Source organism: Coturnix japonica, chromosome 1 (assembly GCF_054131305.1).
Source record: "Coturnix japonica strain WE chromosome 1, WE-NBRP24, whole genome shotgun sequence".
NCBI lineage: Eukaryota > Metazoa > Chordata > Aves > Galliformes > Phasianidae > Coturnix > Coturnix japonica.
The window spans coordinates 42,322,709-42,336,410 of record NC_140663.1 but is presented as its reverse complement, the minus strand read 5'-3'; the positions used below and the strand labels follow the sequence as shown (position 1 = coordinate 42,336,410).

At 40.7% G+C, this 13,702-nt stretch overlaps 1 protein-coding gene across 10 annotated transcripts in view; it reads left to right on the top strand.

Annotated features, from left to right (window-relative positions):
• The window catches only part of ANKS1B (ankyrin repeat and sterile alpha motif domain containing 1B), a 393,118-nt gene that overhangs the window by 339,563 nt on the left and 39,853 nt on the right, over positions 1 to 13,702 (top strand). For 9 of the 10 annotated variants that reach the window (XM_085515441.1, XM_085515431.1, XM_032444026.2 and 6 more), the window contains exon 19: positions 3,314 to 3,493. In XM_085515441.1, coding sequence (XP_085371567.1) covers positions 3,314 to 3,493 — 180 coding nt within the window. Of the gene's footprint in view, positions 1 to 3,313; positions 3,494 to 13,702 lie in introns of those variants that run through there. The other variant, XR_014934338.1, reaches the window with a different exon arrangement.

Sequence of the window (13,702 nt, the reverse complement as noted above, 5' to 3'; positions counted from 1 at the left end):
AGGGATGACAACTGAGACTGAAAATCTGAAGAAGTATTACAATAGTAATAGTGATTTAACACAAAAAATGAACCCACTGGAGAGAATTCCCATTTTTAGGAACTGATTAGACAAACGCCTGTCAGGCTTCAGGCATGTCTAGATGACCTGGGGAAGGATCTCTTAAAGATCACTTCCAATCCTGGACAGCATGGTTCCAGCCTGTGGGACTGAGAAGTGAGGACAAAGCGGATTTCAGTAGTAGAATGTATTATAAGGCATCCCTGCATTCACAGCAGGGTGGGAACATGGTAATGAATACATGGTCACTGTTGATAGCACCGTGCTGAATACGTTACAGCATGCTGCCCGGCCATCCCCAACCAATCTGCAGATTTGTGAAGGAAATGAGAAAGTGGGTATGGAGTGAGGTAGAGGAATGAAGGAAGGATGAGAGAGGGTATCATGATTAAAGGAATAACTGTAGCTATGAGAATACAAATTCACACCTGCTTTTGCCACAAAGCCCTGGGATCGTTCTTGGCAAGTTATTTAGATAACTGCCTCATAAACAGCCACTAATTGTATGTTACAGACATTTTGTGTATTTGACTGTAGTCTGGAGTCTGATTTATATGAGTGCAGAGCACACAGTACTGCAAATTAGATCAATGGAAGTGGAGTTTTGAATACAAGCAGTTGGAAAATCAGGCAACAGATACTGTAATTGGGCATCCAAAGAGGCTGATATTTATTAGCCTTTGTCTGTGTGTCTCAGCTCCCCATGCTAAAGTGGTGATTATAAAATGCCTGAAATCACAAGATGTGGTGAAAATAAATTGATTGAAGTTTGTAAAGCACTCACAAGCACCATGAAGATGACAATATAAGCCATTCTATCTTCAGAGCAGGATCTGAATAGAATTTAAAGAAGAGGTTTGGGGCCATGAGATGAGGTGAGAATAAAATACTGACTGCACAATAACTAATGATTACACAGTGCTGAGTATATGACAACATGCTGCACAGTTCAGGATCCGTCTGTGCTGGGAAAATAGCACGGAGTCATACAGTTATGTCCTGTACCATAATGCAGAGGCACCATTATTCCTTTATTTCATGCCTTTGTAATTCTTGCCTCTGTTGCTTCCCTAGCAATCTTCCAATATTGGTTTTTGAGTGAATTTCCTCTTTATATGCAGTTTGATAAAATATGAAAAACTTGATAAAAGCTGGAGTCTTGATATCCATTGCAGTCACCTGTCACTTAGATCCACCAGCGGCCATGTCAATCGATTGGTGCTGGCAGTGAGTGAATCATGATCAGGGTAAGAAAGATTTTGTGCCTAGTTAGGAGAGCAGGTGGCAGCCATTAGAAAGGAGTGATTCAGTGCCCCTGTCCTCAGTTTTCGGTGAAGGACAGTGAAGGTCATGTTGGTGACAGGCCTGTGGAAGCTCTAGGAACAGGCTTTGGGGATGGCACCTCTCCAGCCCTTCTGACAGTGTGCAGGCTGCAGCTTTTCAGAAGCTTTTAAGTGGGCCAAATGTAGGTGGATCTGCATGAAAGAGGGAAAAAGACTATTCCTGAGAGGAAAACACTCCTTTCTTTGCCATGGGAAATGTCAAGTACTTGTCTCAGATCATAGGCATGCTAGAGAACTAAAAAAAAAAAGAAAGTTCTCAGTGAATTAAAAGTTGCTGAACAACTTTATATCCCTGATTTTAGTCAGCCAGTGTGGAAAATACTAATCTGATATTGTAATTGCAAGGAACAATGCCACATCGACCGCTGCAGTTCAAATATTAACATCACATATTACTATCACTTGAGCACATAAAGAGGTTTGCAGCTTTCCTTTCCATTCGGAAGAGATTACAACTCTCTGCTTTCTTCGGCTGTATCTTGTTTCTTAACAGCATGGAGTAAAGTACCTTAATGCTTTTCAGAATTAGGTTTGGTTCAATGTAATCATGCGTGAAATACCACGTTAATTCTTTCTTTAAATAAAAAGTCAGGGTTGTTGTGGGGTTTTTTTTTTTGGTTTTCTTTTTTTACTGTCCTTGCACAGTGGAGCAGGTCTCTGCTGCATCTCATTGTTTAATTTCTTCAGGTCCCTTCTTGTTTTTCTGAAATAAAATGCATTTTTACAGCAACTGGTAATTCAGTCGCAGTGCAAACATGCTCGCGGGTATGTTCTCTGCTCCTGAGAGCTTACTGACAGGATCATCTTCTGCTAGAAACTGAGCATCACATGAGGAATGTTTCCACCCAACCAGGTGTTACAGCCATGTTTTGCTGTCCCCTCTGAGTGGTGGCCGTGTGGGCTGACTGGGCAACAAACTCCAGTACCGCTTCTGCAGATTGCAGTCACCAAGGGCTTTGCCGCTGGTGTTTGTAAATTGTGTTTGAACAGTCGGTGTGATATGCGTGAGAACAGGTGTTTCCACAGATATCTGTGCAGCTGTCTGTCACCAGTGTGATGGCAGACCTTGGTGAAATGGATGGTCAAGAGGATGTGTTTGGCTGTTTGTTAGATGGAGTTCATGTATCTATTTGCTGTGGTATTTGCACAAGGTCACAGTTCAGCACAGAAGAAGAAAAGGCTTTCAGGCATTCTAGGAATTGCTATTTGGCTGGCTTCCGATATCCAGCAGTTCAAGTTAATGTACATTCCATGAGACCTATAAAAATGGCAAAGTATCTATATTTTGTAAATGCTCTCACTTTTTTTTCTTTCCAGCAAGGGATGTTGCTAAAGTTCAAATCACTTTCAGATCATTTCTGCTGCTCAGAGTGGCTGCTCTGAAGTGGTGCAAATGTATTTCATCTTACAAACAGCTAGTGCTAAATCACAACTTTGTTTGGGCCTTGACAAGGAGTAACTCACTGTGTTATCTCTGTAGCAGTCCTAGAAAAGAACTGCTGTAATGCACAAGGATGTTTCTGAGAATGGATCTGCCACTTGCTTGTAGCGGCAGTTAAGTATAGGTATAAGTATTCTCTGTGCAGGCCCTGCACCTTAGGTAGCACATTTTTGGGGAAAGAGCCAAGTTTCAGAGTGCTGTCTGTCAGCTCCCTGGCCACATGCACAGGAAGAAGAAAGCCACCTCTTAGAACTGTCTTATCCTTCTCACATTCAAGGAAGGAAGAGGGGTTTTGAGAAGAAAGAAATGACTGCTTCTTCTGTGCCGTTGTGAGCTTGCAGTCATCTCCAAAACGTTTACAATAAGCTCCACTTACTTCAGGAATTCTTCATTAACATTTTTTTAGCTCAAATAACTGAAATGCATTTTAAAATGTGTAGTTTGCTGTATTTATGTCCTCTCTGTCCAGGAACCCAGCGGTAACCACACTCCTCCTCAGTTGTCTCCATCACTCAGCCAAAGCACTTTCACTACTGGTGGCTCCCTGGACGTTCCCCACATTATCATGCAGGGCGATGCAAGGAGAAGAAGAAATGAAAACTATTTTGATGATATTCCCCGGTCGAAGCTGGAGAGGCAGATGGCACAGGTAGGATTATAACCATACCACTGAAAGGATGCTGTTTGCTACACATGGTTACAGAGCTGATTCTAACCATAGCTATTGGTCATCCATATATTAAAGCTGATTTGTTAGCCATGAATATTGACAGTTTTTCCAAGCTGTGTGTTCCAGTTTTATTTCAAATTGCGTAAGTTGGTGCGCCTTTTCTCCTGGGAGGAGGAATTCTGTGGGTGTTTAGGTGCCTCTCAGCTGAGATGAAGGTGCCTGCTGCACACCAGAACATGCAGACTCCCTCTGGCACTGCTTCTGCCTCTGGCTTCTGCAGGGAGCTGTAGATTCTTCTATTTCTGAGCAGTACACATAAAAATAAGCTGGCCAAATTTCACTGGCCAGAATTCAGAGGATGGATGAATTTGGTGATTGTCATATTTATTGAAAGAAAGGGTCAGCATTCTGCTAAACTTTGTGATCTGAAGATATACCTGAATATTTAAGAAAATATTCAACTGTTTAACAGCTCACATGAGCTTCACAGTGGCACTAAATTGAGCTGGTTGTTAAATCAAGCTCTTTGTAGCCTCCATCTCTAAGTTTCTTCACCCAACTGTAATATGGGTAGCATATGTTGACCAGAGTGATGTCCTGTACCACTCTATCGGTCAGTAAAGTAGAGCTTTGGCACCTCATCAGCAAAAACAGATGACCTGTTTTTTGAGAGCACTCACAAGGCATGCAGTGCACTGCAGTGCGAGTTGGGCTTGCTTTGGATCTACCATCAGAAGCAGCCGTGCAGCCCATGCAGCTTTCAGTGTGGCTCATCCCAGCACAGAGCAGGATGCTGCCTTCAGCCCTGCCTGAGCCTTCCCAGCAGTTGTCAGGCATGGCCCAAAATAGAGCTTCAAAATCTAGCCTGGAGATGGCAACAGCTATGCAAATAACTGTATTATGGTGAACATAATGAACAAAAGGCTGCAGTCTCTGAGCTAATTGCATGAACAAGAAGAGGTAATTAAATAAACAAGCCAAACAAGGTGCTGCTGTTACCTGGGAACACAGAAACAAATTGAATTCCGTTTGTTCAGAGGACATTTCTAGAGGAAGTGAAATTGCATTTGGTAGGGTGGGGCTGTTTCCTTGCCTTTTCAGATCACCTCATTTTCTGCTGTATAATACTATTGTACAGAATTAAGGGGAAAGTTGCCCGGTGAATGAGCTTGTTTTCAAATCAAAGTCTGCTGGGCTTTTGTGGCAAGAGCAAGGCTGAACTGAAGCTCTGCAAGGAAAAGCCCACTTCTTGCTTTGAACTTCTTACTCTTTGAAGGTCATGAAACTGAGAATTAAGTACTCACTTGCTCATGGCTGAGTAGACTGGGTCATCTACTTGGTTTATTTTATCACTTGGTTTACAAAACCCTGTTCTCACTTCCTCTTTTAGTAACTATCATTGGAGAAGAAAAAAGCCATAGTAGCAATTCTTCCTCTCTGCTTTTCACTCTTTTCTCTTCCTGTTTGAAGTGCTGATATTCCCAAGAGGTATGACATACTCTCATATGTATGGTGCCTGGAGATTTGCTTCAGGTGGTTGAAATTGCTTTTCCGAGACTGCAATATTTTAGCTAGCCAATGGGAGAACAATCTGAGCAGTACTACTTGTGCCACTTCAAATTACTTAAAACTAATAAAATGCTTTTTTTTCTTCTTTTTTTTTCTGGGGAGGGGATGGGGGGGAAGTTTGTACCCAGTGCATGACTTACTTCAGTGCCTTCTAACTTTCACTGTGGAATATGGCAGTTATCCTTTGTGACTCCAAAGGGGGAAATGGATTCATTGAAACCATAAGACAATATTTTCTGTTAGTCCCTGAACTCCAGTCTGATTGGAGTCTTCCTCAGCTCTGCCCCCAAATTCTGCACTCCTGTTTTATGCATAATTCCTTTGACTTTAATGGGAAAGTTAATGACTCCCTCTGGTGATCATTCTCACTAAATTGGACTCGCCCCATTAAGAGGCTAATCAGGGATTTATTCAACCATTATTTCCCAAAAATAGATATATTTTTTTGCAATATGTTAAATGGTACTCTGTGAAAATTAACCATATTTCCTTCCAGTTTTTCCCCCAAAGTCCCTTTGAAACCAAAGGTATGATAATTACTTCTGGAGAATAAAGGATATCCATTTTATTAATATGAGCATTCTGCTCCATGTTTTATCTCACAACTTGCTCCTTGCAGTTTGGAAATTCTTTGCCTTATGTCTGATCAACATCAACTTCTGAGGCTGATACCAATCCTGCTTGTCAGCAAGAATGCATCCCACAAACAGAATGATCTAGAGTGATTATTGGAAGTGCTTTGAGCATATCATTTATCTTAACTGCTTCTTTGCTGAGCTGTTTGCATGGTGCTGAATGAATCTGCATGTTTACTGAATGCCATGGTAAACACATGCATAATGTTCTCTGTGATTTTATGAAAGGGTTTTAGGTGTCTAATGAGACTAATGGGTATTTTACGGCCTTGAAGAGAAAGGCAAACACGTGTATGAGAGTTTTTTCATGGTATTGCTTTCATGGCCTTTTTTATTTCAGAATATGCTAGAATAAGACAATTTAAAGATTAAAATCTGAAGAGGATATATAGAGAAAATGATGAGATCTAAAGTTGCCGTCTTTATCATGGCCTGTGTTTTCACTAATGTTTTACAAGGGAAACATCAAGCGTGTTGATCTTTGCATCAGCTATGAACCAGTATTTGTTGAAACAATGAGCACATCAGTTTAAATCTGTTTTCCTTTGATCTACTAAATGGGTTTAAACAATTATCTAAATGGTAATCAAATCTGTTTGTAAGTAATAGAAGACTTTATTTCCTGGAGGAAGCACTGATTTAAATTCACTTAATGTGGGTGGTTTTGTCTTAAGGCCAGCATGTACCCCCATTCACATTTCCCCCAGCAGACTGTAAGTGACCCAAGAGGGAAAATCCTAATATAAACAGTGAGGAACAACAGCTGTGGAAGTTGTTGACGTCTGATTGGATAAATGAGAACTGCAAAAAAAGGTAGGACAGAAGATAGTGAGATGGTTTGCTTTCAGAAAAAGGGAATAAAAAAATCCAGAAAGGGTTGAATAGTCTGAGTCATCCTTGGCTGTGGATGTTGAGTTCTGAGCCTACAAGTTGTACATTAATGTGAACAAATTAACGTAGTTTAAAATAGCTGAGATTGCTCTTTAAATTACCTAGACCTTTAAAATAGAAGTGAAATCATGCAGGCAAAACCTAAGGGCTTTGGAGCTGAAATCAATAGGAGGATCCCTACTGAAGGCTCTTAATTTACCCCTGAGATCACAGGGGGGAAAAAAAAGAAAAGAAAAAAAAAAAGACCATTTGTGGTGAAGAGCTCTGGAGGTTATAACACCAAAAGTGTCCTGCCAATGACAGGCAGAAGGAGATGTAGGGAGCACCTCTGCCCATTGCTCATTGGCAGCTGGTGGCACGACTGAGCAGGATCCCACAGTAGGGTCAGGGCTCCCTGGTACTGTTGCATACTGTCCCCACAGGTGAACACACCACGTACCCTGAGGTGTGAAAGATCATTATTCTGAGAGGTAATGGATGAGGCTCTCGGGAAGCTCTGCACTGTGTCTGCCTTTGGGGGGGGGGGGGGGGGGAGTCAGGGAAACTGAGTCAGATTAAGCTTCTTAGTAGGGTAAACCATACAGTGTCACCCCAGTGAGATGCAATGAGAGGAAGGAGATCCTTTAGATCAGAGAATTAGAAAAGTTATTCACAAATCCTGGAAAGATATGTTAGTTTCCAGAAAGTCTGAACCCAAACTTAATTTTTAAAGCCTTCCCAGGTACGTTGGTTCCCATTGTTTGAGGGCTTTTGTTTTTCTTTTCCCCAAAGCACAAGATAACCAGTAAATTATTACAATGCAGTGACTGGGTAGTAAGTTTGAAATGAAGCTTCCTCCACTACTGGGATTATGCTTTGTAACAATGTTTTGTAAATTACAATTCACTGAAGGATTAGGACTGATAGGTAGGAGCTAGTTATTTAAATGGAGATGCTTTATGTACAGCAGAGGAAAAGTGGAATAAAAAAGAAGAGACAAAATTAATGAAGACACATTTACAGGAAAATAGTGAAAAAACAGTTCTTTTTTTCTGAAACTATGCTTTCAGCTCAATATCTTCCAAGTATCTCATGGATACTTGTGCATTCATTTCTCCAATACACTGTGGGGCTACATGATTTTAAATTGTCTTCTATTTTACAGCTATGAAAGTTGAGGCATAGGGATGTTGCAACTTGGCTGACAAGACAGAACTCTTGTCTGATGGAACCCATTTTCAGGTGGTAGTTGTAGTGGGTTTTTTGTTTGGTTCACTTCGTGGCTTTGCTTGTGTAGGTTTTTTTTTTTTTTTCCACTTTCAACCACAGTATGGCATTTTTATTTGCTTATATCCTGCCTGTTCTTCTGTCTCCTTCTCTGCTATAGAAGGATTTAAAGATTATGGAGAATGGAGAAAAATATGCCCAGGAGAAAAATAATGTGTAAAATGAGATTATCGAAGAATGGATTTTATGAATGGTTGAAATTACTGGTGAAATAACAGAATTCTGTCCTGGTGGATTTAAGAAACAGTAAATACAAAAGTACGGATGCCTAAGTTATTTCATTCTGTGCTTACTTCTAATGTTTTCTTAATTCTGCTTTTCAAATAAGAAAAAGACAAAAGAAAAAACAAATTGTATACACTCTGAGGATGAACAAACACCATTTTAAAGAAAAGAGCATCAAATCCAAACAAGATGTTCTGTCATTTGTATTTTCAGGTGCATCTTGTTTTCAGATGTGGAAAGATGACTTGTCTATGAAGACCTTCAATTTAACATCAAAATAACTGATGATCTATTTTTATTGCATTGCATATGTGCTACTGAAATTTGTCTTTTTAATTCAGATGCAGATGTTATAGAATAACTCCACAGATTACTAAGACTTGAACCATCAATTTGAATAAACCTGCATCTGTGAAACCCTTGAGTATTTTGTATTTAGTGAACAAGGAGACTGATAAAGGCATGAAAAATGTAAGCAACTTCTGTCTGAACAAAAATATTCCTATTTTTCAAAACAGCTACAGAAGCTAGCATTTTAGAACCAAAGCTGTGGGATGTGGATTATACCTACATGCTGCTTCAGCATATGGAATTAAGGAAGTTGTTTCTATATTTGGGACTAATGATCCAAACTAATGCCATAAATACTATACCAAGATGGGGACAGATGTTCTTTATTAATTTACTGTTTTTCACACTCAGTCATGTGAGCTAGAGGCTCTGCATTGGAAAGATTATATGAAAAAAATGGAGGAGAGTTATATGAAAAATGGAAAAGGTGAGCTAGCTTCTACTGACAAAGAAACTGTATTCTTGATGAAAAGCTGAATATTTCAGAAACAAAGCTGAATTTTAGAATCTAGCATTTGCGTTTTTAGCTCCTATACAAGAACTTACGCTGAGAGTTTGAGCTCAGCTTGCCACTTTTCGGTTTTGGTTTTAGTTTTGCTATAATGTAGATACTTCTGCCTGATGTTCAGGACTGAAGCTACACATTTTATTTCTATGGGTGATGTTTGTGCAGAAGTTTGCCTCGTGTATGCAACATGAAAGGGCTAGAGAGCACTTGTAGCTGGCAGCACCAGCAGAAGTGGAGTCACCAATGGGTTAGGGCTTGGCCTCTCACCATGAGCCACTGGGCCAGCAGAATGGCTGGAGAGCTGAGGGTGTTTATTTCTTGCTCTAGTAAGAACTGGTATTTCTAATTTCTGCTCCACCTACAAAAGGATTGCTAATTTCAGATTTCACTCTCCATCTCCCAAGATCTTTTTTCCACTGGAGGATCTGTGATTATCCCGTTGGTAAGACAAGTTCTCTTGAGGGTTCTGGGAATGATCAGGGAAGCAGCATTTACTGGGACTGCACAACTTCTCTCCCACAGTCCTGAAATATTTAGAGTAGCAGTTACAAAAGGGACCAGACAGTCTCATTCATCCCATTTCACTTGTTTCTTTCAGCTGTCGCACCCTCAAAGATTGTTTGCCATGCCAAGTGCAATTTTCTGGGGTTTGATCCAAAATTTTCTTCATTTCTGGAGTGAGACTGAATTATAGTTAGTGAGATAATTCACATCAAAGAGAGTGGGATTTGCTGTCTTTTCTTCCATTTTGTTCCCTATTGGAGATGAGTAGCCAAGAGGTGGAAGCTATATCCTGAGAATTCATACCCCATTCTGGAATATCCCTGAATTCTGGATCCTCCCTCAAGGATCTGCATGATGCAGGTCATTGTGGATGCTCTCAACATATTCCCATCAAGTTGTGCTTAAATACTGATAATTATTCTCTACATGCGTATTTCTACTTCTTGTGCAAGTCTAGCTGCATTTTGATTCAAGCTAGTTTGTGTACAGAGAATGGTCTCATCAAAAGTCACCCAAGTCCTGCCATGCTTCTCCTTTCTGATGCTGATTTAGTCGGCCAGTTTTCCAACAAAGGAAGAAAACTAGATCTGAGATTATTCATAATGAACAATGTCATTATAAACATCTTGAATTTTCTTGGCTCATGGAAGCTCTGGCTGGTAACACATTGCAGACAAGACCACACTTTTTCATTAGCTTTGATTTTGTAAATGTGTATGCTAATATACAGAAAGCCAGACAGAGAATTCATACATCCACACACATATTCCTGAATGTTTATTTTTTATGTCCAGTAGCAATATCAGAAGGTTTCAAGGGGCATGAGGACAAGGACATGGTGACTGGCTTTGTAAACAGTTTTGCCAGCCCCCGCCTTTAGGCTGACAGTACTTCTAAAATCTTTCTTTTCTCCCTACCTAAATATTCCCTTAGCCCTTCTTTAGTTCTTTCAGTATCTTCCATGACTTTTTGAAGAGAAATGCTACTAGCTTAGGTAGTAAGTACTTCAACATCTCCTTGAGTTTCATCAAGTAGACCAATGCTGAATATGTCAGGGCTGTCCTGTTCCTTCTGAATATGCAGTCCAGGTATAATTTTTTGTTGTTTTACTTCTTTCTTCTCCTTATAAATAGTACCATTTCCATAATCAGTCTTACTGGTGCATGTTCACTTCCAATAATTTATGCCGACTATCAGCAAAGTCAACCCTTTCATTCAAGATGGAGTTTAAATTAACTTCTTGAGTAATCTTGTTCACTTTACAAAGTACTGTTATCTCCATCACAGTCAGCAGCACTGAAGACCAGTATATGCCATGTCCTACATTTTTTTCCAGTAAGTCTATGAGTAATTAGAAAGAGTTGAAGCAGATGGGAATGTGGAAACAATTTGTGAAGTGACTGGCTACTAATTTCACTGCAGGTGTCTGAGATAATTAGGCCCTGTTGACTTCTCTCACAGATGAAGTTAGCAGGAACAGTAAGAAATACCATTTCTTGTGTAAATATGGTGTCTTGAAATCATGTTAAATAAATAGAAGTTAAAATGTCCGTAAAATAGCTCATGTAAAAGACTGTCATAGAGTCAGTCACTATATCAGAACTCACTACTGGGGAAGTAAGGGAGATGAGCAAGTGGATAGCAGGACATGGAGCCTCACCTCCTTCCACCCCTATATCATGAGTAGCACATGGCAGGAGCTGTGCTGTGAAATCTATTCCCTTTCTCTTCCTGTCCATCAGAGTTGTTTCCTACAGTGACTAGATGGAAATCTTTTACATATGGAACATCTGTAGCTTGGACTACAGTATCACAGAAGTGTAGTATCATACTGTATCACATTCTTGTTGGAATGTTGTTCTTCCCAAGTGATAAAATGCATACAAATAAGATAAATGCATGCTTGATTCTAATCATACTAATTAGGTTGTGGTTTTTTTCTGTTGTTTACCATGTGCCTTAGGAAGATGCTCTTTCATAGGCCTTCTGTGAGAATGGTATTAGGTGCCCAAGTGTATTTCTGACTATTGTGGTGGAAGTGCATGCACAGATTTAGTTCTTTTCCTTCTTTTATAGGGCATATGTTTAGGGAACTGAAAATCGGGTGTGTTTGAACTGTAATCCCAACCCTCCCTCCTACTGCCTATTTCCTGGCCGCAGATGCTCACTTAACCTTTCTCCTTTCCTTGGTTTCTTCCACTTCAGCACAGGGGAATGCAACTCTCACTACTTCTCAGGGGCATTTCATCATTCATTAAAAAAATTCAGCACTTTGAAGGCATAAAATATGCATATAGGAAATGCTAAATATTTTTACAGTGGTGCAAGGAAAAGGTTGGTTTCTGAATTTGAATTCATTAACCTCTGTAAAATTAATGTTCCTTTTGTATGGCATATCAGTACCTTTGCCACTCAAATATTAATGAGTGTGGAACTGTATAATGAGTTTTGCATGGCTGTACTTCCCACTGGCCATTCATATATTCAAGAGACATTCTCATTTGCTGCTGGTCCTTTTTTAATAAATCAAGTCACCTGTACTTAAAGGCAATTTAGTTTAATCCTACATCCTCCAAACCATTAGTCCTGGAGGTAAGAAGCAGAGACCTGGACCCAGAACACTCGTCTCTTGCAGGTGAGTGCTTCAAACATCTGCCTTTATACACTCCTCTTTCTCCAAGGACTTAAAAATAAGAAGGACTTCCCTTCATTTATAATAGGGGTTGAAGACAGCCTGTCTTCTGCTGCTTTAACCCAGGGAGGAGGAAGGTGAAATACGTAGGTGTGAATTCCCTTGGCCAGAGCCAAGCATCAGATTCAGAGCTCCCAGCTCTTGGAGTGAGTGCACCATCCCATGGGGTGCTCTTTGGAACAGGAGGAACTGAGTGGACAGCACAGCTTGTGTAAAAGGATTAATTCCCTGCCTTTTTTAAAGTGTGGCAGCTTAAAGCTTGCATATGCATTTACTGCAGCATCATGTTACCTATTCCTGAGTTAGCACCAAGGCAGCTGTATCTGTATCTTGTGTTTATTTATACCAGCCACTGGCAGGAGGCACCAGGCACTGCTGCCTAAGGACAGGTCCTCGGGAGAGGCAGAACTGGAGGACAACCTCAAGGTAGTGAGAACGGGCTGTACAGTACAACATCACAGCAGCCCTTTGCCAGTACCTTCAGTGCTGGAGAGAAATGAAATGTCTATTAGTTTGCAGTGCCATGCTGATTTCCTTACCGCTTTCAGGACCTCAGCAAGTGCATCCAAACAGCACTGAAGGATGTTTTCTTGGCTGCCAGATGCTTCGGGATGCTGCACCTGGCATGGAAATGCCCTCACTTTTACTCTGTTATTGAAAAGCTGAGGCATAACATCTGATAAGGAATCACAGTGACGGGCATGGATGGGGCACCCAGAAGTAAGCTGACATGCCTGATGCATACAGGGGGAAAAAAGATATCTAGTACCAAGTGGTGAAATATCTTAATAGTGTGCAACAGGAGTAGCTGGAAGGGTGGGTGCTGCTGGCCCTGCACCAAAAACACGTGTGCATTGCAGAGAGGGGTCTGACTGCAGTGTAGCAAGTTGCAGAGGGTGAGGCAGCAGGCAGTAAACCAAAGCCGAAGTTTTAATTAACTAATTTAATTAACTAATGCTGTTCAAACATAGAGCCTTGCATGTCCCTAAACAAAAGCAAAGAACTTCAAAAACAAGATAGAGAAGAAGAAATTAACTGGATATGGGAAAATTTAAAAGTTACTGAAGCTGGGGGAAAGGATGTGTGTGCATGCACTTCAAATCATGAAATAAGGGACAAAAGCAACATTAGGCAGCCACCAGCTTGTCTGGCAGTTCAGTAATCTGTCCAAAGGGTGCCACCCTGTTGACCAGAGCTCGTGGCCCAGTCTGCCGGCAGCCAGGTTTCAGGCTGCTAAAGGTAAGAGTAAGAGCCCTATTTCTGAGTGGAGTTGCACTTCCAGGGGTTATCTGTTCTGAGCATTGATGCTGAATTCCTGCTGCTGCCAAGGACCAGCAGTGCACACTCTGCTGCTGTTAAATTACTGATATATTAATCGCTAGCTATTCTGGATGCTGCAGTTGAATTTTTCATGCATCTTTAGTGCCTTTTGTTGCTGCCTGCCTGAGGTACTGTGGGCAGGTCCTACGTGTAATGCTTTGTTTTAGTTGCCTGGCTACTGTAAAATGCTGTCTTAGCTTTTGCTAAGGTGCCACAGATGCTTTCTT